At 41.5% G+C, this 27,615-nt stretch overlaps 1 protein-coding gene across 1 annotated transcript in view; it reads left to right on the top strand.

Annotated features, from left to right (window-relative positions):
* LOC124787758 (protein N-terminal asparagine amidohydrolase) overlaps nucleotides 1-27,615 on the top strand; it is a 250,202-nt gene that overhangs the window by 196,482 nt on the left and 26,105 nt on the right. The window contains exon 2 of the mRNA XM_047254632.1: nucleotides 15,020-15,216. Within this exon, the coding sequence (XP_047110588.1) occupies nucleotides 15,030-15,216 (187 nt within the window). The 5' untranslated portion in view covers nucleotides 15,020-15,029. The remainder of the gene's footprint in view (nucleotides 1-15,019; nucleotides 15,217-27,615) is intronic.

The raw sequence follows: 27,615 nt of genomic DNA, 5'->3' as shown, positions 1-27,615 counted from the left end.
ACTTCTCCAGTGACTTTTGGATACACGATTGAACTAAAGAAAGATTTGCACTGACAAGTTCCAAGTACACTCGGATGCATTACGTCTATGAAATCAACAACAAGACAAAGGGGAAAAAAAACTGAAGTAGAACAATTCATTGATGAAGCCTACTCTCCTTTAAATTGCTACATTCAAACAAACAAATATCTGTAACTAGGGCGTAAATAATTACCACAATCATTAAAATGATTATAGGGCTTTAAATCCACCAAGAGCAACATTTTATTAAAAGCATTTATGTTTTACGTATATAAATTTCCGAAGTTCTGATTTTCGCGGTATAAACTAGAATGAAACTAGAGAGTTTGGAAATTGGCAAAGAATTTTAGAAATTACGAGCTATGTGCAACACAGGTCGGTTTTCAGTTGGTTGTATATTGGCCACCCCATGGACTTCTGCAGAGAACATCCCAGCAACCAGAAAAAGGCGCACTATCACTGGATGACCATTCCTGTGGCCGACAACGCACCCGACGAGACTCCTGAGTCTACAGGTCGATCCGACGGAGCACAGGAAGCTGACTGAGGGAAATTTGAAAAGAAAAGAACGTTTATAAAGAAAATTACTGAAGGCTAAGATATTGCAGTGCCTGTGTTGTTAATAACAACGATGCAATGTTTCTTCGGACATGCGTGCACGTATTACATCGTATTTATCCGTCGATACCAGACAGCGGCTTTCAATTAAAATGTTCTCCCCTGTAAGGGAATTACATAATGTTTGTACGAGTACAGGTTGTGACGCAGGAACAACGACAAATGCAAGTCTGGATCTGGCTGTGGGTTGTGCACAGATAACCAAAGCGGATAAGGCGACCGCTCGGGTAAAGCGTGAAATCCGGGTTAGAGTCCCGGTCTGCACAAATTTTCATTGTCGTCATTCCTTTATACGGCTGATGGGTATTCGTATTCGCAACTGCATGTACGTTTCATGTAAACTGAGGGAGGACTGGAAAGTTGCACAGGCCACACCAGTACTCAAAAAGGACATGGAAGTAATCCGCTGAATTACACACCCATATCGCTGACGTCGATATTTAGTACGATTTTGGAACATATATTGTGTACGAACATTATGAATTACCTCGAAGATAACGATTTATTGACAGATGGCCAACATGGATTCAGAAAATATCATTCTTCTCAAACACAGCTGACTCTTTATTCACATGAAGTTTTGAGCGCTGTCGACAGGGGATCTCAAATTGATTTTATGTTTTTAGATTTCCAGCAGGCTTTCGATTCAATTCCTCCACAAGCGGTTTCTTTTCAGATTGCGTGTTTATGGAGTATCGTCTCAGTTGTGCGAATCGATTGGTGATTTCCTGTCAAAGTAATTGACGGGAACTTATCGACTAGAATAGAAGTGATATCAGGCGGTCCACAAGGAAGTTCTGTGGTCCCTCTGCTGTCTCTAATCTTCATAAATGATTTAGAAGACAATCTGTAGAGCCCTCTTATATTGTTTACAGTCTAGTCTGTCTAGTAAAATCATCAGAAGATCAATTGCAAAATAGTTTAGACAAGTTGCACGTATGGTGTGAAAATTGGCGATCGAATCTAGATCAAAAGTGTGATATATTCCACATTATTACTAAAAATAATCCGTTAATTTTCGATTGTACGATATATCACACAAATCTAAAGGCTGCCATTTCAACTAAATACCTAGGGACAAGAATTAGGAACAACTTAACTTGGAACGATCACACAGAAAATCTTGTGGAGAAGGCGAACCAAAGACTGTGCTATATTAGCAAAACACCAGAATATACAACAAATCTACTAAAGGGACCGCCTGTACTATTGTTCGCCCTCTGCGCTGTGGTATACGTACCAGGTAGGACTGACAAGAGGACGTCGAAAAAGTTCAAAGAAGAGAAGCTCGTTCTGTACTGTCGCGAAATAGGGGAGAGTGTGTCACGGATCTAATACGCGAGTTGAAAACGAAGGTGTTTTCTGTTGCGGCGGGATCTTCTCACGAAATTTCAATCTCCAATATTCTCATCCCAATGCGAAAATAATTTGTTGACGCCCATTTACTTCGGGAGAAACGATCATCTTAATGAAATAAATCAGAGCTCGCACGGCAAGATTTAAATGCTCATTTTTTCTGCGCCCTGTTTAAGAGTGGAACGATGGAGTAATCACTTGAAGTTGGTTTGGTGAACCTGTGATAGGCACTTACGTACGAATTACAGAGTAATCATGTAGAAGTAGGTGCAGATATAGATATAAATGCAGAAAGACAGAACTGCCCCTCACCATACGCGCTCCCATAGCTACAGTCTGCAGACCTGTGTTCACAGTTCTAGCGCTGACGAAGAGAACACGGCAAGTGCCATGACTCGATTACCCAGAAACTTCGCCAAGTGGCAGAGGGGCCAAAATAAGCGAAAAAGTGTCTCGGCTTATCCGTACATACTCGACCATGTCTGAGAAAACGACCATCAAAGTTTTCCACGCAATTTAGATGCTTTTTAGCGAGCGACAAGCTATTTCCAACTAGTGACATAGTGACTAGCGTCACGGCCTTTCATTATTGCGTCCAGTGTTCGAAACCCGATTATTCTTTTTATTTTATTTTTCATTTATCTATCCGTGTCCGTCGGAGATTGCTAAGTAATGTTTCTTATCAAGATAGGGGATACAAGGGCGTTATACTAATTGTGAAATTGCAACTGGCTTTTACAATAAGTGTCACGTTTATTTCATAATAGATGTATGTGTGATATTTTCAACAGTTACAGTATTTTTAAATTCTCATATTCTTATATGAGGGGGAAGTTTTGTCTGATGTGATAGAAGAAGAAACAGAAGTAGATTTAGAAGAGATAGGGGGTCCCGCATTAGAATCATAATTTAAAAGAGCTTTGGAGAACTTAAGGTAGAAGGGATAGACAACGTTCCATCAGAATTTCTAAAATCATTTTGGGAAGTGGCAACATAACGACTGTTCACGTTGGTATTTCGAATGTATGAGCCTGGCGACATATCATATTACTTTAGGATGACCGTAGACGTTAAGTCCCATAGTGCTCAGAGCCATTTGAACACAATTCCGAAGACTACAAGAGCTGACAAGTGCGAGAATTATTGCACAATCAGCTTAACAGCTCACGCATCCCAGTTGCTAATAAGAATTTTATGCAGGATATTGTAAAAGAAAATTTAGGCTGTGTTAGTTGACGATCAGTTTGGCTTGAGTTGCGATTGATGATGAAGGCAAGGCTAAAGAAAAATCAAGACATGTTCATAGGATTTGTCGACCTGGAGAAAGCGTTCGACTGTGTAAAATGGTGCAAGATGTTCGAAATTCTGAGAAAAATAGGGGTAAACTATAGGGAGAGACTGGTCATGTACAGTATGTACAACAGCCAAGAGGGAATAATAAGAGTGAACGACCAAGAACGAAGTGCTCTTATTAGAAAGGGTGTAAGACGAGAATTTAGTCTTTCACCTCTACTTTTCAATCTGTACATCAAGGAAGCAATGATGTAACTAAAAGAAAGGTTCAGGAGCGGAATTAAAATTCAAGGTGAAAGGATATTAATGATACGATTCGCTGATGACATTGCCATCCTGAATGAAAGTGAAGATGAATTACATGATCTGCTGAATGGAGTGAACAGTCTAATGAGTACAGAGTATGGATTGAGAGCAAATCGCAGAAAGACGAAGGTAATGAGAAGTAGTAGAAATGAGAACAACGAGAAACTTATCAGGATCGATGGTCACGAAGTAGATGAAGTTAAGGAATTCTGCTACCTAGAGGACATCAAAAGCAGTCTAGCAATGGCAAAAAGGACATTCCTGGCCAAGAGAAGTCTACTAATATCAAATACCGGCCTTAATTTGAGGAAGAAATTTCCGAAAATGTACGTCTGGAGTACAGCATTGTATGGTAGTGAAACATGGACTGTGGGAAAACCGGAACAGAAGAGAATCGAAGCATTTGAGATGTGATGCTACAGACGAATGTTGAAAATTAGATGGTTGATAAGGTAAGGAATGAGGAGGTTCTGTGCAGAATTGGAGAGGAAAGGGATATGTGGACAACACTGACACGAAAAAAAAACTTCAAATATTTTTCCCATTTATTTATTGCTTTTTTCTTTCATCTACTTCATTCACCGGACACAAAATTTGTAGACGAACAAGGACAATGTTGTTTCAACATACAGTGAAAAACATTCATGTGGTAATCTTCTACGAACATGGGCAGATAAGTGGAAAACTAAGATACAATTAATAGTCGGGTTTCGAACACGGAGCGCCTAAGTGTGAAGTCGCGACGCTAGGCAGTGTTCCACTGCTACGACTGGACTGCTTTCTCGTTGATAGTCGCATATAGCACCTCGAAAACTTTGGCTGTCGTTTTCTCAGAAACGGTCGAATATCTACGGATAAGCAAAGGCACGTGTTCGCTTATTTTGACCCCTCTTTCACTGAGCGGAGTTTCTGGGAAATTGGGCTATGGCACTTGCCGTAGTGTTTTATATTTTATTGTTAGCTTCGTCTTTCTTCAATTTCTGCCGTTTTCGGACCACGTGAATGAACTTCCTCACGATTGTATCATATTTACTGATTTTAGGTCTTTCCAGTATTTCTTCATTCTTTGACAGTGTTCTTTTTTTCTTTCATCTGCCCATGCCACGATGCGCTTTCGGAAGTTTTCATGAAAACTCCCGAACGTCCTAATCTTGTTTCGAGAAGATAGTCTGCCTAGAATTTCTTCTTTTACAACATTAATTTCTGGTAGATCATTTTTCACTTTCCTGATTGTAGAATGGTCAAATATTTTTTGTAGTCAGCCTTTCCAGATTCATTCGGACCAAGTGGCCGCATAAAGAAATTCCCCTTTTCCTGTGGGCATCAGATTTATTTTCAGTTTGGGTGTAGATTACTTCGTAACTACTTCTCATCACGTATTCCTAACTTTTCTTGGACCGAGAATTATCGATAGTACCTTCTTTTCTTTTGTTTTACTCTTCAGTTTCTCTCATTTTGCCGAGGAAAAAACATTCCGTTGCAGAAAGACACTCCGCTTTTAGCAGTGTCGTGTTGGGTATTTTATTTCGGCCAGCCATTTCCATTTTATGGGCTGTTTTTTTCTTTGCAGGACCGTTTGGCTATATTATCTCCCCTAAACACTTGTTCACCTGTTGATTCTACCCTACATGGTGCTTAGGAATGTTGTAGCATATTAAATATTCATTATAGATTCCATCTTCTCAAAACAAGTTTCGTGTAGCCTTTTCCGCCAACTCTTTCAACAGACTGATTTGCTCATCTGCCGCATCGATGTTTTCGGAAAATATTATTCATCTGCAAAGGCTGGACAGCCGAGTGTGACGTTCGGATTTTTTCATACCAATCTTATTTCATGGATGCATTTTTTATGAAGTCTAAGATTTCATTCTCTTATAATCTTTTCCAAAACACTGTTGAAGAGGAATGGCAAGAGACTATCACCTTGCATTACACCAGTTTCAAACAGTTCTGAAATTTCCTCACGGAATTTTATTTTGAACTTAATTTCTATCAGTGTTTCTGTAATTATTGCCAAAGTTCTTTTTCCTTGTGTTAAATTCTTTTACAGTACGTAGACCGTTTCCATGCCTACGGATTCGTAGGGTTTCTTAAAGTCTACGACAAGATTTTATTGTTATTATTTTTAAAATGTAGTCACCATGGCACGTTAAAAATGGGGTGACGACCTCCCCTCCCCCTCTTCCCCCCTATGATTCGAAACATAGATCAGCACCTATCTACCACTTTTGTGCAATTTAGCTTCCAACTAATTGTCGGACACAAGTTTTAGAACGATCTTTTGCGTAATTAATGTGGAGTAATAACATTGGCTCAGAATATAATATATTGATGAGAATCATTTCGCTATGGAGCAGTGCTGTTGGCAGGAATTAGGAACAGGTTCAAAGTTCAGGTGTATCAAAAAGAACCATCTGATTAAAAAAAATCATAAGTATTATGTTATTTGAGATATGTGCGCGAACAATGTACTGTTGGAGAGAGCAAACACTCGAGTTTTACCAATAGTATGGGGCACAGCCACACTGGCGTCTGGAAGTGAGGGCATTTTTGAATCAAAGGAGTACTGAAAATGGATCGATCGCACTGGACCAAATGATTCTGCCTTACAGTACTGGCCTCCAAGGTTACCGGACCTGACTGAATGTGATTATTTCTTGTGGTGGTTTATAAAAGACTGTTTATGTGCCTCCCTTACCAACAACACCGAATGAACTGAGACATCGCATAACAGCAGCTGTGGAAGCTGTGACTCAAGACATGCTCGCTGCTGTGTGGGAACAATTTGAATACCGCATATTGAACACCTATAAAAGATACGAAAAAAAATTTTTTTGAGTTTCCTATTCATCAAAAAAACAAAATTCATTGTATATGTTTATTGGTTCCAGAAATATAGACGTGCCAAATCGGATGATCCTTTTTGATACACCCTGTATTTCAATAAGGTATGCAGCATCAACATAATTTACTTTTGACCGATTCGCTGTATTCGCAAATGAAAATGCACGTAAATTAGGTTGCAGATATATTTCAAAGCAGTTAGTGCCACAGCAGCGACCACCTTCGGGCTTTACGGATTCTCGTCGCGTTGTCCTTTTTTCCATCTCTCGCGCCACGTCAGTCCGGGTACTATTTAATAGTGGCTCCAAGGCATTGTGTCAGCACTGTGCTCTGTCGTAAATCTGCTTCCGTTGCCGGCTTCCTCGACCCGCAACTTTATCGCTGCTTTGCAGGCGCGCTCAGATATTAACAATGATCGTTTTCAAATTTATAACATAATTCTCTGCTCTTTATTGAAGTTACAGCAGTATACAAACAATGGCATTTTTGCGTGTTACAAATTTTATTACATCCATATCGGGTAACACTTATTGGGTACAGACAGTGTAATTAATGCCAGTACCAAAATATTTATTTTCTCTAAAGGTAGCAGCACACGCTGGACGATAAATTAACCACCATAAAATGGCAACAGATAGACCAAAGAGGCGCTGTAGGTTGTAAGGTGAGGATGAAGGTAGTTGTAAGAGAATGGATGGTAGGAGACAGAAATGGAGTAGAAGACTGGAGAGTGGGCCGGGCCATGATAGGAAGAGAAAAGGACTAGGGAAATATTCAAAAGGGATAGTGAGGGAAGAGGGGGAGAGAGCGAATAGGAAGGATAAATATCAGGGTGGAATTCACTATCTGTGAGATGAAGTCGGTTGAATTTGTGTGTGTGTGTGTGTGTGTGTGTGTGTGTGAGAGAGAGAGAGAGAGAGAGAGAGAGAGAGAGAGAGAGAGAGAGAGAGACATATGGGGGGGGGGGTGATAGAGACAGTCTAGGGTTGTTGAAATCTGTCAGGCTGCGTTCGGACGAGAACTGAGATCAGAAATTAGAGGGGAAAGAATGGTATTGTTGCAGTCGAGTTTGCGTGTGCGTTTGTGGATTTAGAGCGCTCAGCAGGGAAGTTGTGAGCTCCCTAATGTGATCACGGGAAAGCGGGAATTTCGTTGAGATTGTAGAGGACCCATGTTCGTGAAGGTAAACGGATGTGGCAGGCAACTCATAGTGCATGGCGTTCAAGAATTTTGAGGGGTGTGGAGCTGGTACGCTTGAGTTCTTTGTATGCTGCTCTAGTGGTAATTAGAGATCGTAAATCAGTTCCGTATACTCGTTTTAAACTCGTAACCGAGTCCTCTGACGTCATGTCCGAAATAGCCGCCTCCATGTGTTCGGAGACTGGACCCACGAATCTCCGCCTCTGCCAATTTACAGGGTGTCCCATTTATCTTGATCACCCTAAATAACTGTTTATCCAGATGCAAATCACAAAATGTTTCAAGCAAATGTTCTTTAACCGTCAGGGGGACATCAATCAGCCTTTGTTTTTTTACAAAGATATGAACAGCGTCTTGCCTTTCTTAAATGGCACCCTATTTTTTTATTCGGTACTTCATTTTCTCTCCTAAAGACCTATTCAAAAACGTATCAGAGTGTACCATTCACTGAAACACAACGTTATTAATTACATAATACAACATTGACTTTGAGCCCGGGATCACAAACTAGTCCACTTGCTGGAGTTGTCAGAAAACAAATGAATACCAAGTAAAAACATAATACAAAATTGAATTTGACTCTCCTGTACCATTGCCCAGGAGTAGCACATTCAAAGGTGCTCAAAGTGGTGACCCTGGACACCGACACACTGGTTCACTCGTTGAATGAAAAAATTATTTACTTCATCCAGTGTTGCCTGCTGAAGAGAATTACAAGCAATCACGATACGTTCGTGCATTTCCTCTGGATTGTTGGAATATCGCGAGAGACAACGTCTTTAATGCATCCCCCAAGAAGAAAATTCTGAGGATTTCAATCAGGAGACCTAGCAGGCCAAGTAATTGTTTCCCCTCGACCAATCCGTCTGGCAGGACACCTTCGGTTTAGAACACGACTTGCATGCAAGGGATTATGTGCTGGACATCCATCGTGTTGACACCACATAAGCATTCTGGTTCTTAGCCGCACTTCATCCAGAAGAGGAGGAAGAATTCGTCTGAGAAAGTTGGCATACACTGTGTCGTTTAGACTACCATTGATGAAATAAGGGGCAATAATTGTACCAAGCATCCCACACCAGACATTAGCTCTCCACTGACGCTGATGTTCCACCAGTCTAAGCCATCATGGGATGTCGGTGGACCAATAATGCATGTTCCTTGCATTTACCTGTCCCTTGTTTGAGAAGGAACATTCATCAGTAAATAGAACATCGGAGAAGTAGTTCGGGTTGGCGAGGATTTGCTGCTGTGCTCACTGACAGGACTGTACACGATTCTGGAAATCATTCCCATGCAACTCTTGATGTAGGTGTACATGGTAAGGATGGAAGCGGTGACGTGTAAGAATTCGATGTACACTGGTTTTAGGAATGCCAATCTCGGGTTCAAGCTGTCATGTACTCACATGTGGATTCATAGCAACGGAAGCAAGAACAGTAACTTTGGCAGCTTCGTCTGTGCGAGTGTTACGACGATTGCGTTGTCGTGGGCTGAAACTTCCTGTTTCCTGAAGCGTCGCAACAAGACGAGAAAAAATTCGTCGGGAAGGCTCTCTGTACAGTTCCGCTGCCCAGCAACAACAACAACAAAAACAACAAAAACAACAACAAAAACAACAACAACAAAAACAACAAAAACAACAACAAAAACAAAAAACAACAAAAACAAAAAACAACAAAAACAAAAACAACAACAACAACAATAATAATAATAAAAGTTATGTCGATGCAATTTGTAGGAAGGAGAGTCTTTGCTGTATGCCTACTCCACACAACATTATTTAAAAGGACTAAACTACTATACTAAATGTACCCGTACATAAGAAAACAGTATTGCAATTACTGTTCTGCTAACTTACATTCCCCATACATGAGTAGCATTTCTACCTTCACTTCGTTGGTGTACATTCTACTCACACAACTCTTCGACTGACGATGGTTGACGGAATGACGGGTGTGCATTCTACGCATGTTTACATTTGTTCTCTGTCAACGTCAGCACGTGGATGTGTCCCATTACCCCGAGTACCTGCACTAAGCGCTGGGAGCGTCAAAATCGATGTTGTGTTATCTAATTAATAACGTTGTGTTTCAGTGAATGGTACACTGTGATACATTTTTGAATAGGTCTTTAGGAGAGGAAATGAATTACCGAATAAAAAATACAGGGTGCCATTTAAAAAAGTCGTACAGCTGCTCATATCTTTGTAAAAAACAAAGGCAATCATGCTGATTGATGTCCCCTTGACGCCTAAAGAACATTTCCTTGAAACATTTTGTAATTTACATCTGGACAAACAGTTATTTAGGGTGGTCAAGATAAATGGGACAAACTTTTTGGAAGACGGCTGTAAATTTATTTTAATATTTAATATCCATTCAGAGAATGTCTAAGAATTATGTTTACATGCACACCCTTTCGACACGTTACCGTATGTGCGGCGACAGCACAAGAAAACAGGACACGACAATGAAGTGTATTTTCTAAATGGTGATTAATTATTAAGATTAATTTACAGCGGTCTTCGAAAAAGTTACAGAAGTGAGCGATAAGATAGACAACTCGTTATTAGTGAAAAAGTACAGAAATGGGCGCTTTTGGGTCGCAGGTACATAAAAGTGACGTTGCTCTGTGCCAGGTTTTTGTTGGACAGAGCACATATATTTTCTCATAGTGGTGGTAGAATAAACAAGAATACAACCACTTTGTTTACACTGAACGAACTTCGTATACTTTTTGTCTAAAGTGTGGACTGTAGCATCGAACTTCTGCAGACATCACTCTTCCTGTTTGTTGTATACATTGCGTGACTTAATTTTCATCTTCCACAGTCTCACAAAACAGCTTTGTTGGAAGCCATCTAATCCCGACAGTCCGTCATTGCATTCAGCGTTAGTACCAAGTCACGACTGGCATTACATTCCTGCACGCCCCGGTAACAGGGAACGAGTCGTCGACTATGAAGCGACCGCAGCGCCATCATTCCTAGACTCATCATGATCGCGAACTACACTGAGGCGACAAGCGTCACGGGATACCTCCTAATATCGCGCCAGACATCCTCCTGCCTGGCGCAGTATAGCAACTCAATGTAGCATGGACTCAACGATTCGCAGGAAGTGACCTCCCCCCCCCCCCCCCCCCCCCCGAAATATTGGGCAATGCTGCCTCTATAGCAGTCCACAATTGCGAAAGTGTTGTCAGTGCAGGATTTTGTGCACGAAATGACTTCCCGTAAATGTTCGATGGGACTCCTCTCAGGCGATCTGCGTGGCCAAACCATTCGCTCGAGTTTTCCAAGAGTTCTTCAAACCATTCGCGAACAATTGTTGTCCGGTGACATGGTGCATTGTCATCCATAAAATTTTCATCGATGTTTGGGAATACAAAGTCTATGCATGACTGCAAATGGTCTCCAAATAGCCGAACACAAACATTTCCAGTCAGTCATCGGTTCAGTTGTACCAGAAGACCCAGTCCGTTCCATGGAAACAACCCACACCATTATGGAGCCACCACCAGTTGCACAGTGCTTTGTTGTCACCATGAGTCCATGGCTTCGTGGGGTCTGCGCCGCGCTCGAAACTTGCCATCAGCAGTTACCAACTGACCTCAGCAGTTACCAGCTGACCAGGCCACGGTATTGCTGTCGTCTAGGAACCCCCCCGATAAGGTCACGAGCCCAGGAGAGATGCTGCAGGCGATGTCGTGCTGTTAGCAAAGGCACACGCGTCGGTCGTCTGCTGCCTTAGCTCATTAAGGGGAGGTACCGTGAATTTCAACCCGATCGTAAAAAAATCACAAGGGGCTGAAAATTTGTTTCATATCATATCTTGGCATGCTGAATCAAGTGGGTAAGTCTAATTTGCTAAATAAAAAAATTTTTCATACTTTCGGATTTTTGAGTTTTGAAAAAATCATTAATTTTCAGACCCTTACGTGGAGTTGTTGGTTACCACTCGTTTTATTGACAAAAACAGTTTGAGCAATAAAAGTTTAAAATTAACGGAGAAGTAGCATTTTTTTCGTTTCGGCCATTTTGATTTCTTCTAAGAAATTGAAGTTTGTGCCCTTTTTAACACTATGTACAAACGAAAAGTGTAGATAAATTATAAAAAAAATTGTTTTTATAATACGTGACAAGAATTTCGCACAAAATAGAATTACTACTACATTATACAATGTTTGGCCACGTATGAAGGAAAAATAAATAAGACGACTCGATATGTTTGAAAATTATGTTCTTTATTTTCAGTTTATGTACTACATCACATGCACACCGTATATATGTGAATAATACGCAATTACATCAAAACAGTTCTGCGTCATAGATCACATCATCACGTTCCAATATAGCTTCTTCTCTTTGATGTTTGGCAGAGTCAGTTTTTCGACCCACTTGTTTCAGTTTTTTCGAATATTCCTCTTCCGCTTGGTGCAATGCTACTTTGACGTTTTTCGCTTATGCTTGTGCTGTTCGTTAGGACATTGAGTCCTCATTTTGTCCTTATTTTTAAAATAACTCGGTGAGAGCCAACATTATATTTACAAATACTGATAGAAACTGCTACTTTCACTCTCATTGCAGAAAATAGGTCTCTATGGGACACCTACTCCATAAAACACTGTGTAAACTCTCATTAACATTTTGAGTTACACATAGAGCCCATCTTGTTAGTACTGAATCATCGCTTAAGCACCCCGACAGCTGAGTGGTCAGTGTGACGGACTGTCATATCAAGGGCCCCGGGTTCGATTTCCGGCTGGGTCGGAGATTTTCTCCGCTCAGGGATTGGGCGGTGTGTTCTCTTCATCATCATCATCATCATCTCATCACCATCGACGCACAAGTCGCCGAAGTGGCGTCATCTCAAAAGACTTGCACCAGGCGACCAGTCTACCCGACGGGAGGACCTAACCACACGACATTTCCATTTTCCATCACTTAAGCGAGTAGAAAGAGGCAATATTTTATTTAAATAAAGTTGATTTACAGGTGTTTTTATATTGGAAGCATGAGACCCAGACTCAATGTCTTTACCAATGCTGATTGATAATAACAGCGTGATGAATCTCCTTTCGGGCAGTGACAATGCTGAGGATTTTTTTTGTCAGTAGAAGCGCAATAATATATTAATGCTTATTTTGCAGCTTTCATATTCTGAAAATAGTAAATTAGTTGAGACCATTGTAGCTGTAAAATGTCAATCATATCGAAAAGTATGTTTATACACTCCTTCATATTACCTTTATATATATATACTGCTTTTTTGTAATACTCTGCAAGTATTTTTATCGTAGCTTCCTTCAGTTGTTCATAACACTTGTCACCAAACTATCGGATCGTCTTTTATTTATTCTTCCTTCATACTGAGCCAAACATTGTAGAATGTTTTAGTAATTCTAGTTTACGCTAAATTCTTGTCATGTATTATAAAAACAATTTTTTTTTTATAATTAATCTACACTTTTCGTATGCATAGTGTGTTAAAAAGGTCACAGTACTTCAACTTCTTAGAAAAAATTTAAAATGACTGAAACAAAAAAAATGCTACTCCTCCGTTGGTTTTAAACTTTTTGGTTAAATCTTTCTGTTTTGCCAATTGGATTTACCCGCTTAATTCGGCATGCCAGGATATATTATGACTCAAATTTTTACTCCCCTGTGATTTTTTTACGGTCGGGTTGAAATTTCACTGGTACCTCCCCTTAACGCAAAATTTCACCACATTGCCCTAACGGATACGTCCGTTGTACGTCCCACATTGATTTCTGCTGTTATTTCAGGCAGTGTTGCTTGCCTGTTAGCACTGACAACTCTGTGCAAACGCTGCTGCTCTCGGTTGTTAAGTGAAGGCCGTCAGCCAAAGTGTTGTCTGTGGTGGGAGGTAATGCCTGAAATCTGATATTGTCAGCACACTGTTGACACTGTAGATCTCGGAAAACTGAATTCATGAACCGATTTCCCAAATGGGATGTCCCATGTGTCTAGCTTCTAACAATACCACCACTTGCAAAGTAGGTAAGAAATCAGATTAATAATGTTGCTCACGCAGCATATGTTCGCTTTATCGGGCAACAACAAAGTTATTGCCTGTGGGTGGTATCGTCAGAATGAAAATAATGAAGTCACTGTAAAAAAAGTCATTAATTTTGGCACTTGTCTTGAATGGATTCCCACGTAGATTTCGTCGAAGTTGTTGTGGCTCATCTTGTTGATTCTAGGGTGATTCCACTTTCACTGCTAAAAGGTCCAGATCTGTATTTTAGCAATATTTGAAGACCTAACAAATGCCTTTTTCAGGAAATTCCTAATGATGAAACAATCCCAGATCAGAACAATGGTATGGTAGAAATAATTTTTGACTTGGTGTTCACGATCCACATTTTTATTAAACTTCTTGTAAATTCACATATATGGTTCAAATGGCTGTGAGCACTATGGGACTTAACATCTGTGGTCATCAGTCCCCTAGAACTTAGAACTACTTAAACCTAACTAACCTAAGGACATCACACACATCCATGCCCGAGGCAGGATTCGAAGCTGTGACGGTAGCGGTCACGCGGTTCCAGACTGAAGCACCTAGAACCGCATGGCCACACCAGCCATTTAATTCAGATATACTTCTTCTTAATTGTCACATCATCAAGGAAACAGTTTTGTATCAATCTTCATATATCTAATTTCCGCTGTAACCAAACACAATACTTGACTGTTCTTTTACAAAGCGAAATAACAACTTCTGCAAAGTGAAACAAAGACTGCTCTGTGTGCGCATTCGCGCCAAAACGGTTACAAGTTAAGTCAAAGATTATGACAGTCTCACAGAAATGAATACACACAAGAACCATATCACTGTAATATATCGATACATCGGAGTACCTATACATTAATAAAACCAAATGTGAATGTTGTCACAAAAATACGTCTGCTACTTCGCAGAAAAGTAGAACGATATTACTGGTATCGAGAACTGGGGTTGGAGTGCCGTAATGGTCACGTAAATAGAGAACCATTACAAGCTCCAATTACGGCACTGCCTTTGAAGTCTGTTAATTCCCATCTTGCAGTCATAATCGCGTCGAAAGCGTTTTCACGTGAATCACCTGAGTAAAAATAGCATCTCTGCCAATACACTGCCATTTTATAACTTGTGTACGCGATACTAGCGCAATCTGTATGTGTGTATATTGCTATCCCATGACTTGTCACCTCAGTGCACAGCAAGACGGAAGGAAGCCGGTATGGCACTGGCGTAGCGGCGGCGCCTTGATTTCCGATGTATGCAACCCTCAATACTAGCTTCGTACTCGTCCTGCTGCCGACCTCTAGAGCTACGCAAGGCCGCCTGCTGAAGACCCTCGCTCTCCTCAGCTGTTGCAGCATGGTGCTGGTGCTGAGCGGGGTGCTGCAGGACGAGCCACCGCCAGATACGCGGTCACTGCTGCAGGCACACCCCATCTACAAGGACTCGGCCCAGCAGTTCGTCGCCATCCCCAACAAGGTTGTGGGCCCCGCCGGACTGCTCTACGTGCGCCAGCGCGAGCTCGCCGTCACGGTACCACACGACAGTGAGTAGACTGCACCACTCTTCTCTCCATTCTCTTTCCTTCCACTTTCCTAGAACTTTCTTGACAACATGGGGTACAGCACTGCCTTGGCTCCGGCCCCGAACCTGCCTGCTCCGTGACCTTTGTCAGTTTCCCAAGGATGGTACCCCTTCTCTTGTTTATCGTCGGGCATTTGCTGCTCTATGCGCACAAATGAAGGATGCCACATTTATTTACACTGATGGCTCAAAAACATCGTTTGGAGTTGGGAGTGCCTATATTGTTGGCGACACCCCCAGTCGATTTCGGCTTCCCGACCAGTGTTCGGTTTTTACTGCGGAGCTTTACGCTGTTCTCCAGGCTGTTAAATACATCCGTCGCCATCAGCAGATACAGTATGTTATCTGCTCAGATTCGCTTGGCTCTCTCCTCAGTCTCCAAGCTCTCTACCCTGTCCACCCTCTGGTCCACCGGATTCAGGACTGCCTCCACCTGCTCCACTTGGGGGGCATCTCTGTGGCGTTTCTCTGGATCCCAGGACATGTTGGTATCTGTGGAAATGAGGCGGCCAAGGCTGCAATCTCTCTTCTTCAGCCATCCATTCTCATGATTCCCTTCGCTGATATGCGGAGTCTTTTATGTCGTCGTGTTGCTCTTTTATGGCACGCACATTGGTCGACACTTCCCAATAATAAATTGTGTGACGTGAAAGCTCTTCCCTGTGCTTGGACCTCTTCCTCCCGAACTCGTCGTCGGGAGGAGATAATTTTAACTAGACTCCGGATAGGGCACTGTCTTTTTAGCCATCGACATCTTTTAAGTGGCGATCCTCCCCCACTCTGTCCCCACTGCTCTCAGCTGTGGACAGTGAGACACCTTTTACTTGAGTGCCCCTATTTTACTCCGTTACGCGCCCGTCTACAGCTGTCGCCTGATATATCTTCCATTTTAGTAGATGACACGCTCTCAGCCGATCGCGTTCTCGAGTTTATTAGTGCCGGTGAGATGTCAGTCATTTGAAGCTCTTTTTGGGGACAAGCAACCCCCCATCTATAGTGGTTTTTTAAGCTTTCTTTCTGTTTTTAGTTTCCCCAATTTTTTGAGTTTCGTTCCCATTGCTGCCGGTTTCCAGTTTCATTTTTTACCTTTTCCTCAGTCACAGTCCAGGCGCTAATGACCGTAGCAGTTTTGCGCCCTAAAACCATAACAAAAAAGAAAAAAAACCACTCTCCTCTCCCACCACACCACCCTATACTGAGATCCGCTGCCCAGTTTTGGGTTTTCTGTGGTTTCCTTAGACTGCGACCATGTATGTACACAGAAATTTTTCCAAGAGGGAGAAAGATTCTTAAATTGCGAGTTTGATGTAACTGGTTCAGTAAGTTTGAAAATGTGTCATGCCCGAAGAACTAAATTTGACAAGTACAAAAAATTAACTGCATCTCAAAAGATTGATTTATCTACGTACTTAGTATTTTTAAGTTAGATTACGTTGCTACATACATGGTAATCATATTTGACTAGTACGATATATGCAGAGTACGTCGTTTTCTGCAAACAACCTTGTGGACAGGGCACCACAGACATGAGTAATCATCTTGGTTGTTAATAAACTGTTTCATGTATATTGAGTCCTTTATTTTTACATGAAGATAACACATGGTCGGCTACCTGTTGCGCAACTGCCCATTGACCACAGAAGCTGCCAGCTGCATCATATTGGATTGGAATCCATGCATCCAGCTGTTTTATTCAAAGATGTATAACCTTTTAGTGGTTTTTTGTCCTGATGGACAAGGACTTTTGGGTACTGTAAAAGTCTTGTACTGTAAGGAAGCAAGGAAGAGGATGTTGTTATGGGTGGCCAGTATTTTCTTTCTGCAACACAAATGCACACTGATGTGTCGGCACAGCATGGAATTCAACCTTTTTCACGACGACACAAGCTCAACACAATAGGCTGTGGGGTGTTAGGACTGGACCAAGTAACACATCAGGCAATCACCATCGACAGTTGCACTGAACATTTATTTGGCACATTTAAACAAGACATAACAAATAAAACCATCAACACTTTTTTAAGATTACCATTTATGTAAAAGCAAGTTACTTCAAAATTTAAACATTCATAAACCATGGCACTTATGGCCTGTTACACATTTAGTGAAATGACTTAATTATTTACCCAAAAACTATGATCAACCTGAAGAACCAGTCCTGAGACTGGTTTGATGCAGCTCTCCATGCTACTCTATCTTGTGCAAGTTTCGTCATCTCCTGGTACTTACTGCAACCTACATCCTTATGAATCTGCTTAATGTATTCATCTCTTGGTCTCCCTATACGATTTTTACCCTCCACGCTGCCCTCCAATGCTAAATTGGTGATCCCTTGATGCCTCAGAACATGGCCTACCAACCGGTCCCTTCTTCTTGTCAAGTTGTGCCACAAACTCCTCTTCTCCCCTATTCTATTCAGTACCTCCACATTAGTTATGTGATCTACCCATCTAATCTTCCGCATTCTTCTGTAGCACCACATTTCGGAAGCTTCTATTCTCTTCCTGTCCAAACTACATCGGTAGAGACTTTAATCTTCCGACAATCAATTTGGAAAATTTACAATTTTCTTAGTGGTGGACATGACAAGGCACCCTATGAGCATTAGTAAATGCCTTCTCTGAAAACTACATAGAACAGGTAGTGTGCAACATCACACATGGTGGAAAAAATTAGATCTAATGGCAACAAATAGGATGTCCTCATCGAAACTGGTATCGGTGATCATGAGGCGGTTGTTACCAAAATACAAAGAACAACTAAGACGAGTAATGTCATATCTCGATGACGAAGTTGAAATTTGTAACATAGGGCAGGAGCATGTACACGTAAACACCCTGAAGAAGGTCGCTTGCAACAGGAACCGGCACGTTGGTAGTTTCATATACATTGGCAACGCGCTCACAAACGCAGAAAAATTTTATTGAATATGGCTCAAGTTTAAAAAAATAGTTGACCACGCACTGAATAGATGTGTATCCAGTATAACAGTTCATAATGGGAGGGAACCTCCATGGCATACAGTTACTGTAAAGATAGTTCTAAGGAAACAGACCACTGCATAATAGATGTAAAGCAAAATATAAGGAGATGCGGAATGAAACGTGTTTGCCTGTCAACTGAGAAAAGCGTGAAGGTCTTCAGTGACTACCGTAGCTGAATTTAGTCAAATGATCTTTCACAAAATCCAAAGAAATTTTGGTCGTGTACGTGGGCTATTAGTGGCACTCACGGATGAGACAAAGACGGAAACTGAAGATAGCGAAGTAAAAGTTGAAATGCTTAACTCCGTTTACAAATGTTCCTTTACAAAGGAAAACATAGGAGAATTGTCCCAATTTAACCCTCCCATCACTGAAAAGACGAATGAAATAAATATTACTGCCAGTAGCGTTGAGAAACAGCTGATATCGTTAAAATTCAGCAAAGCTGCGGGCCCCCATGAAATCTCTATAATATTCTATACTGAATTTGCAGCTGAGCTGCCCCATCTATTAACTATAATCTGTCGTAGATTCCACGAACAAGAAACTGTGCAAGAAAACACTGGTCACACCCATTTACAAGAAGGATAGTACATGTGATCCACAAAACTGCCGTCCAGTATCCTTGACATCGGTTTGCTGCAGAATCTTAGTCTATATTCTGACCTCAACCGTAATGAGCCATGTCGAACTGAGTGAAATCCTCCATGCCAGCCACTGTTTCCCGAAAACATCGATCATGTGAAGCACAACTCACATTTTGTCACATGACATATTGAAAGCTTTGGATCAAGGCAGTCAAGTAGATGCAGTATATTTTGGTTTCTGAAAAGTATTTGACTTTGTACCACATCTGTGCCTATAATTAAAAATGACTGGATGTGGATGTTTGATATTTAGGACGCAGCAAGCTACCTTTCATGGAGAAGTAACTTCAGGTGTGCCCCACGGAAGTGTGTAGGGACCTTTGCTGTCCACGTGGTATATTAATGAACTTGCGGACAATAGTAATACGAGGGTCACTCCAAAAGAAATGCACACTATTTATGTAAAAATACAGTTTTCATTCTGCATGTGTGAAAGTTTTACAGTGTGTAGATACATCCTTCCCGTTTGTTTTCAAACTTAGTTCAACCTCTTCCCGTGAGTGGCGCTGTCACAGCATGTCTTCAAGATGGCTGCTACACTGGACGTTCGTCAGAAGCAACGTGCTGTCAGAATTACTGTGCTGTGAGAACGAGATAGTGGGCAACATCCACAAGAGGTTGAAAAAGGTGTATGGAGATGCTGCTGTCGATCACAGTACAGTTAGTCGGTGGGCAAGCAGGTTACGTGATGAAAGCGGGCACGGCAATATTTAGGATTGTCCTCGCAGCGGCAGGCCTCATAATGCACACACTCCAGACAATGTGCAGAGAGTTAACGAATTGGTGACTGCTGACAGGCGTATCACAGTGAACGAATTGTCTCGTTACGTTGGGATAGGGGAAGGAAGTGTTTTCAGAATACTGAAAGTGTTATCGTTAAAAAGATTTGTGCCAGGTGGGTTCCCAAGATGTTGACAGTGGCTCAAAAAATGGCTCTGAGCACTATGGGACTTAACATCTATGGTCATCAGTCCCCTAGAACCTAGAACTACTTAAACCTAACTAACCTAAGGACATCACACAACACCCAGTCATCACGAGGCAGAGAAAATCCCTGACCCCGCCGGGAATCGAACCCGGGCGCGGGAAGCGAGAACGCTACCGCACGACCACGAGCTGCGGACACAGTGGCTCACAAAAAAACAAGAAAAACGGTATGCAGCGGACTTTTGGAACAGTACAAGAATGGTGGAGATGAATTTCTTGGAAGAACTGTGACAGGTGATGAAACATGGCTCTATCATTTTTCACCAGAGACGAAGAGGCAATCAATGGAGTGGCATCATGTAAATTCACCCAAGAAAAAAAAAATTCAAAACCATACCTTCTGCTGGAAAAGTTATGACTATGGTGTTTTTCGATTCCGAAGGACTCTTGCTTGTGGACATCTTGCCAAATGGAATCGCCATAAATTCTGATGCATATGTGACGACACTGAAGAAACGTCAAGCTCGATTTGAGTCGTGTTCGACCACATCAGCAAAAGCAGGATGTTTTGCTGTAGAACGACAATGCACGGCCACATGTCAGTCAAAAAACCATGGAAGCGATCACAAAACTCGGATGGACAACACTGAAACACCCGCCTTACAGTCTTGACCTGGCTCCATGTGACTATCATCTCTTTGGGAAACTGAAAGACTCTCTTCGTGGAACAAGGTTTGAAGATGACTGCCTTGTGCCCGGCTGCACACTGCCAAACAGTGGTCCAACAGGTTGGTCCAGAATTTTACCGTGTGGGTATACAGGCACTGGTTCCAAGATGGCGTAAAACAGTTTAGAGGGATGGAAATTATGTGGAGAAATGAAAATATTGTTCCTAAAGGATGTAGCTACACACTGTAAAACTTTCAAACATGTAGAATAAAAGATGGATTTAGAAAAAAATAGTGTGCATTTCTTTTGGAGTGACCATCGTAGTAATCTCAGACCTTTTACAGATGATGTAGTTATGTGTAATGAAGTACTGTCTGACAGAAGATGCATAAATATTCAGTCAGACCTTGTGTAATACTCTGTTGGAATATAAAATGGAATGAACGCATAGGCTCACTGTGGGTAAAGCAGGTGGTAGACTTCAGTTCGTTACTAGAATAATGGGGAAATGCAATAACTCTGCGAAGGAGATTGCTTAGAAATCACTCACGCAACCCATCCTAGAATATTACTCAAGTCTATGCTGTCCATACCAAATAAGATTAACTGGGGATACTGTACAGTCTTAGACATAAAAACTGACCGCCGGCCGGCCGCTACAGAGACTAAGTCCGAGTCGTTCACTTAAGGTGGCCAATAAAACCGACCGCCCCTGGCAATGCTTAAGTCCGGTCATCTGCACAATCTGGCAACACTGTAAGATGTGGAAGTGTCAAGAGGATCTGTTGCCTGCTTCCGAGATGATGTGTTGTGTGAGCCCGTGGTCTAATGGTCGTGCATTCTCAACTTTAGTCGCATGTTCGCGTCCGACTGTATCTCTTACTTTTATAACCACATTTCGGCCATCGTCTAAAGTTGCGAGTATGATTGAACATCGAAGATAATTCGCTTCACTTTCTACCCACCATTAATAACAAATACTTCCAGAAACAATTCCGCAGGACAGTTCTTGGCTGCGTCGCGATCAGAACAGCTTACGCTCGAGCGTTTCCTCGCGCTGCAGCGGCTACCGGCCACTTGTAATCGGGCGCCGCCCAGGTGAACACGACGCGACGTTGTCAGTGTATGTATCAGCTGTCATTTTCGAATTTGAAGTTCTAGTTATCATCTTGCAGTTAAGCTTTGAAGATCACATGCTTGAAAATCATGAACTACAGTTAAGCATTGTAAAAATGGGAGAGAGGTGTCACATCTGCAGCACATCATTCACTTTCGGTATAATAGATAGGTGATTGCTGAGGAGGCAGCTCGAAAGATTTGAACTGTGTGTAGCGCGAGTGATTTAGGGAAAAATACGCCAAGAAAAGATATTCTTGTTTCAACAAAGATCGTTCTGGCATGAATGGTTTTCCACATTAAGGAAGTCTCGACTACTGATATAAGTGATGGAGTACCATTTAACCATCATGCGACATTTGCATTCAACAGGCAAGGTTAAGAAGAAACAACAAAAACCAACAGAGTAACGACTATTGCAGTTTTGCTTGAATGTCACCAGGTCGCTCATTGAGCGTTCCTATGCAATGCTGTTACTGGTGACGAGTTGTCATGCCTTTATCGTTAGCTTCCTAACTAGAAATGAAAGGTTGAGCCCTATTAAAAGACCTAAACTTGAGCAAAGAGTGGTGTGAACATAATATTTTCCATGTGATAGCTCCATAAGTGTTTTGCACTAAGTGTTCTTCCCCAAGGATGTGTCCATCACAGCTGGAATTTGTTGCCAACAGTTGAGACACCTTTGTGTCGCAGTGTAAGAAAATCGACCGACAAAACTATATCACGTGTGCTACTGCACGATAACACACTCTGTTGATTTGAGAAACAAAGCTATGCAGGAGATACAGGGAAGTCTCAGGCACTTCTGTTGATAGGGAAGTCATCTCTCAGGCACTTGTTCCTCTGATCACGTACTCGTAAAATTTTACCTTCCCTGCTCTTGATCGATCAACTGGCAAGACAACTCATTTCTAGACGAAAATGCTCTTCAAACTATACTGGTTTAATGACATCGTTAGAACCAGTAGGTTTCTACAGGAGTAGAATTCGTAAATTACTTTAGTGTTGTCAGATTGTTTTAGATATTGTGACGTTTGCTGATTCATTTCTTTTTGATGATTACTATTGTGTTCAATAAACTAGTGGAAAACACAATTAAAATATTCAGTGTACTAATACGAATTAAATTCAACTTACTATAGAAACGTCACAATGGCAGTTTATCTTAATAAAGCATTAAGTGTCTGTAAACCTATTGTGCCTATTTTAACACGAATTACTAGGATATTACCGACTTTTGACTTCGAGAAGGTCTGTATTTACTTCATGTCCTGTATCATACTCAAGTATTATAGTTCATAGATTAAATTATGTATTCACAACAACGAAAAATATGTCGCCAGGAAACAAAAGTGGCATTATGAATTTGGCAGTACCATAAGGTTCTCGCTCTGACTCTAAGGGGTACTGAAAGTAGCAAAACGAATTTTGCTCGAGCGTTGTCTTATGATTCCCTTATTAAGTTTCTAACTGTCTGCGTGTAGCTCTGCTACAAAGGAATTAAAAACTTGGCCTTCAGCGAGCCTCGAAAGTCGAACGAAAGCAGCTGGAACCTGGTAGGCTAGCACATTACTTCGTAGCTAGCGAAGAGGTGCGGGAGCTAGGGCTTACTTAGTGGCCCAGTCGCCGCTATGACAGATAAATCGCAACATAAGAGACGAGAGAAGTTGTATTTCCCGCGTGGAAGACTTTGGTGGACTCAAAAGGATTAACTGATACACTTATCCCACATCTCAAGAGAAAATCACATTATTCAATTGAAATGACACGATAATATCAAGTGAATTTAGCAGGATAGTTCTGTGCCGTCAGGGAAGTAACTCGTCGGACACAGAATTGCCAGACATATTTTGCGTTGTTGCCAAGTTTCAGTTACCCTACCAGGAAGGTAGTGCTCTGAACCGCCGATCCTGTTCAAAAATGTTCAAATGTCTCTGAGCACTATGGGACTTAACTTCTGAGGTCATCATCCCCCTAGAACTTAGAACTACTTAAACCTAACTAACCTAAGGGCATCACACACATCCATGCCCGAGGCAGGATTCGAACCCGCGACCTTAGCGGTTACGCGGTTCCAGACTGTAGCGCCTAGAACCGCACGGCCACTCCGGCCGGCGCCGGTCCTGTCGCAGCGACTCAGCAGCGATGTCTGCAGCAGGGGAAAGAAAGGCAATCTGCAAACCAACAGGCTTCACAACAGCCCAACCGTGTACCCAATTTCGACGGTCCACCGCAGTAGAAATTATAAGTTCTTTTCCCAGTTACTTGAAAAATCCATAAAGAAAAACATTAAGCTGTAGCAGATTCAACCTGGAAGATAAGGATAGACGCAGCAAAATTCATCAGTCCCTGTTGTAGAAAAGTTTTATTGTAAGAAAGTTTTTGACAGTTCAACAAAGTCACAGAGTTTCTATATGTTCCTTGTGCGGCTTGACACTCCTTGATATTTTTGCCAGAATAAATTGAAATTCTCCTAATTTTTCCTTAAATAATTAATTAATGTCACTAAAGAATCAATCCTGTTCTCATTGTACGAAATATTCCACTTTAAAACCGATCTTCTTGATCACAATCGCCGATAAAGTTTTAAAACAGAATTTTAATACACTAAACAGTATAGATTATTTTCAAAATGTCAATACGTGTTGACTTCTCATTAATAAAACTTTAAACTAGTTAGTTATTAAAGATCGTCCACACTCCTGATACAATTCTGCCAGAATCTCTTCAAGAAGTCTGAATTTTAATAAAATTTGTAAATTTCACGCATAAGTAATAATTACGATGTATGTCGTAACAACAGAGTCAACTGACTGTTCCAACTTCCAACTCGAAGTTTATTTAACAGTTGATTACCAATTGACACCCAATTACAAACTTTATCATTCCACATTCAACATTGAACTCCTTCTCATTTTATATAAAAAAAAATCGCCGGCCGTCGACTACGATGCAATAGTGGTTAGCTCTCGTCCGACGCGTCTGGAGTCCCCACTGGATCATCTTGCTGCCACGCTCGACATGAAAGAAAAGAAACAAAATCTTTTTAAATCACAAGTATCCACTTAACATACTACAAATAAATAAATATATATATTAACATTTCTTACCTGGCGTCGCTCAAGCGGTAAAGAAACGTGATGTTTCGTGACTAGACTTTTGAAACACCACAGTGGCCTCGGAAGTGACTATAGCTTCGTCTCAAAGTTGAGGGTGGCAAGGGCCGGAATGTCCTCATTACATGTCAATGAGTCTTATTCGGATTTCGGTAACTACGTTTAGGGGCTAGAGTGTAATTACTTGTAATCGATGCACTGAGTGCAAACGAAACGTCATAGTTAAATAACGGCGACAATTATTTGTGTTTTACTTTCTTAATCGGACAGAAACCTTGAAAGCGTATTCACCAGACGCGATTCACAATTTTGGAGCTTCTCCACTGGCTGATTTGGCAACGTATCTTTGCTATACAATAATGTTATTGAGATCACTGTCATTGGCCCACCCACCAGAAGACAGGCATGACCTGGCTTCTTGTCAGCTCTTCTGGCGGATATTCTGCCGTTGCTCGAAACGTGAAGACTTAAAGTGAATTAGAATATTCCATATTGCGAAAATCTGACGTTTCTATTCTTCCAGCTCTAACATTCAAAAACCAGTTACAGTAAACGGCAGAAAAGCGCCAATGAACCAATAATTAATACTGTAGTCATAATTAATGGAATCTGACAAACTCCATCTGTCATCTGATAATTGTGAAAAACTACATTTTTCACCTCCGCAGCCGGCCGGGGTGGCCGAGCGGTTCTAGGCGCTACAGTCTGCAACAGCGCGACCGATACGGTCGCAGATTCGAATCCTGCCTCGGGCATGGATGTGCGTGATGTCCTTGGGTTAGTTAGGTTTAAGTAGTTCTAAGTTCTAGGGGACTGATGACTTCAGAAGTTAAGTCCCATAGTGCTCGGAGCCATTTGAACCATTTCACCTCCACAGCACTGCAGTATGAGCTCAAGGATTTTGTAGGATTCCTATACTTAATTTGGTTGTGATCATTTTCAATGACGGTAGAGGAGGAGCAAAACCATTTCAGTTGAAATACACTTATCCAGAGGGATTTGATACTTTGGCTAAAGTTGCAGTAGCACATTCAGTATCAATAATGTGAGCATTTACTCTTTGCTGTAGTATAGGCTAGGTTAGGCTAGGGCACAAAGAAGCAGGTTTCCCTTAAAGTAAATGATGAGAGACACTGTAATTAAAGGATAAAGTAACCATCTCGCCAATGTAAATTTTCCAAATCGCTGTCACTTATTAAAGATGAATTGTTCAGAAAATTACAAATATATCTAGTGAAATGAGTAGGTTAATGCAGCTCCAGTCTGTCACTATCACCGAGTTACCAGACATATTCCCAATAGCACTTAAGGTAGAAGTGTGTGTGTGTGTGTGTGTGTGTGTGTGTGTGTGTGTGTGTGTGTGTGTGTTCTTTCGGACATTCCAAAAGAACAAACACCACAAATAAATGCATTACAGGGTGTTTCAGGAGGAATAGTAGATGTTTTAGCTGGTGGTAGTATAGACGAATTGCATAAAAAAATCCATATAAATGTGTCTACTTTTTATTGAGTACGGAGATACAACTGTTAGTGTGTAACCCTAACAAACTCAAAGCAAAGGCAAAATAGGATGTTCAAGTTGATTTTCAAAAATTCCTTCACCAACTTCAATGCAGTTTTGACTTCTCTTGATAACGTCACGTGTAACTCTTCTGAGGTTGCCTTTGCACTCTTTTATGAGGGCTGCACTATTCGTAATACGAACGATCAAATTGGCTCTTAGGTTTACTTTTTCTGTTTAGACTTATCATTTCAACCACCCCACAGTCAAAAATCCAAAGTGATAAGGCCCAGGTCTGGGGACCTTGGGGGCCAAGGAAAGTGCCCATATCTACTGATCCATCTTCTGGGAAATGTTAGGTTTGGATGATGTGTCACCTGACAACTAGAATGTGCAGGAGTCCAGTCATGCTGGTGGAAAATACGCATTCTTGTAGCCAAAGGAACCTCTTCCAATAATGCTGGAAGCTCATTTTCAAGGAAGTATAGACAATGGGGTACTGTAAAGACCAACAAACGAAATGAAAATGCATTGAACCCAACTGCGTGTACTCAATAAAACTTGGACACATGTTATATGGCATTTCTTTCTATACTACCACGTCCTACAACATTTACTATTCCTTCTGAAACATCCTGTATAATTATTCAGGTCTCGACGGCCCATCGAAAGTTCTCAGTGCTAGACGCACGTCATCGACCGAACCCTTGCGGGAATACAGTGTGGCTGTGAGCGAGAGGAATAATGGATGGAGGTCGGGGAAGGGGGGGGGGGGGGGGGGGGGGGGGAGTACTGTATGCGGCAAAGATGGGAATTTGCATCTTACAAGGAATGTTTGTACGAGTGGACAGGTCCTACAAGCAAGTTGGACATTGTGTCCCGATAGTGCAATGGTCAGAGCGTTGGCCTAGTAAGCAGGAGGTCCATGTTCGAACTCTGGTTGGGTACAAATTTTCATCTGTTGCCGTTGCTGTATTTCAACACATTGTGACAGTGTGGACTTCTGTCCTTCAATATTTAAGATGCAATTGTTTTTTTGAGGCAATACAGGTGGTTTGCGAACGTTTGCTTGCCATCAATGTAACGGGACTTCAATGGCACCCATTCCTTAGTAATTGCTTTGTGATGGTGCTAACCCATGTCAGATACATGCGAATCAGATTGTACTGCATATTTAGTCAAATAACGAATGGTCAGTATAAAGGTACTTACAGTAGAAGCGGGATTGCAGCGAGCTGATCATTTAACCAAGTGCAATGTAGAGTATCCGTGTAGTGAGTCATTTCAGCTGCATAGCTGATGATAATATTTGTCAAGAAATTCACTGCAGAATTAATGTAATACCCACATGATGATCTCTGTAGTCATACTGTATCATTAGCAGTGAGGATCATAGAAACA

This window comes from Schistocerca piceifrons, chromosome 3 (assembly GCF_021461385.2).
Source record: "Schistocerca piceifrons isolate TAMUIC-IGC-003096 chromosome 3, iqSchPice1.1, whole genome shotgun sequence".
Taxonomy (NCBI): domain Eukaryota; kingdom Metazoa; phylum Arthropoda; class Insecta; order Orthoptera; family Acrididae; genus Schistocerca; species Schistocerca piceifrons.
Note: the sequence above shows the minus strand (reverse complement) of the source record. Positions and strands in the feature narration are given on the sequence as shown.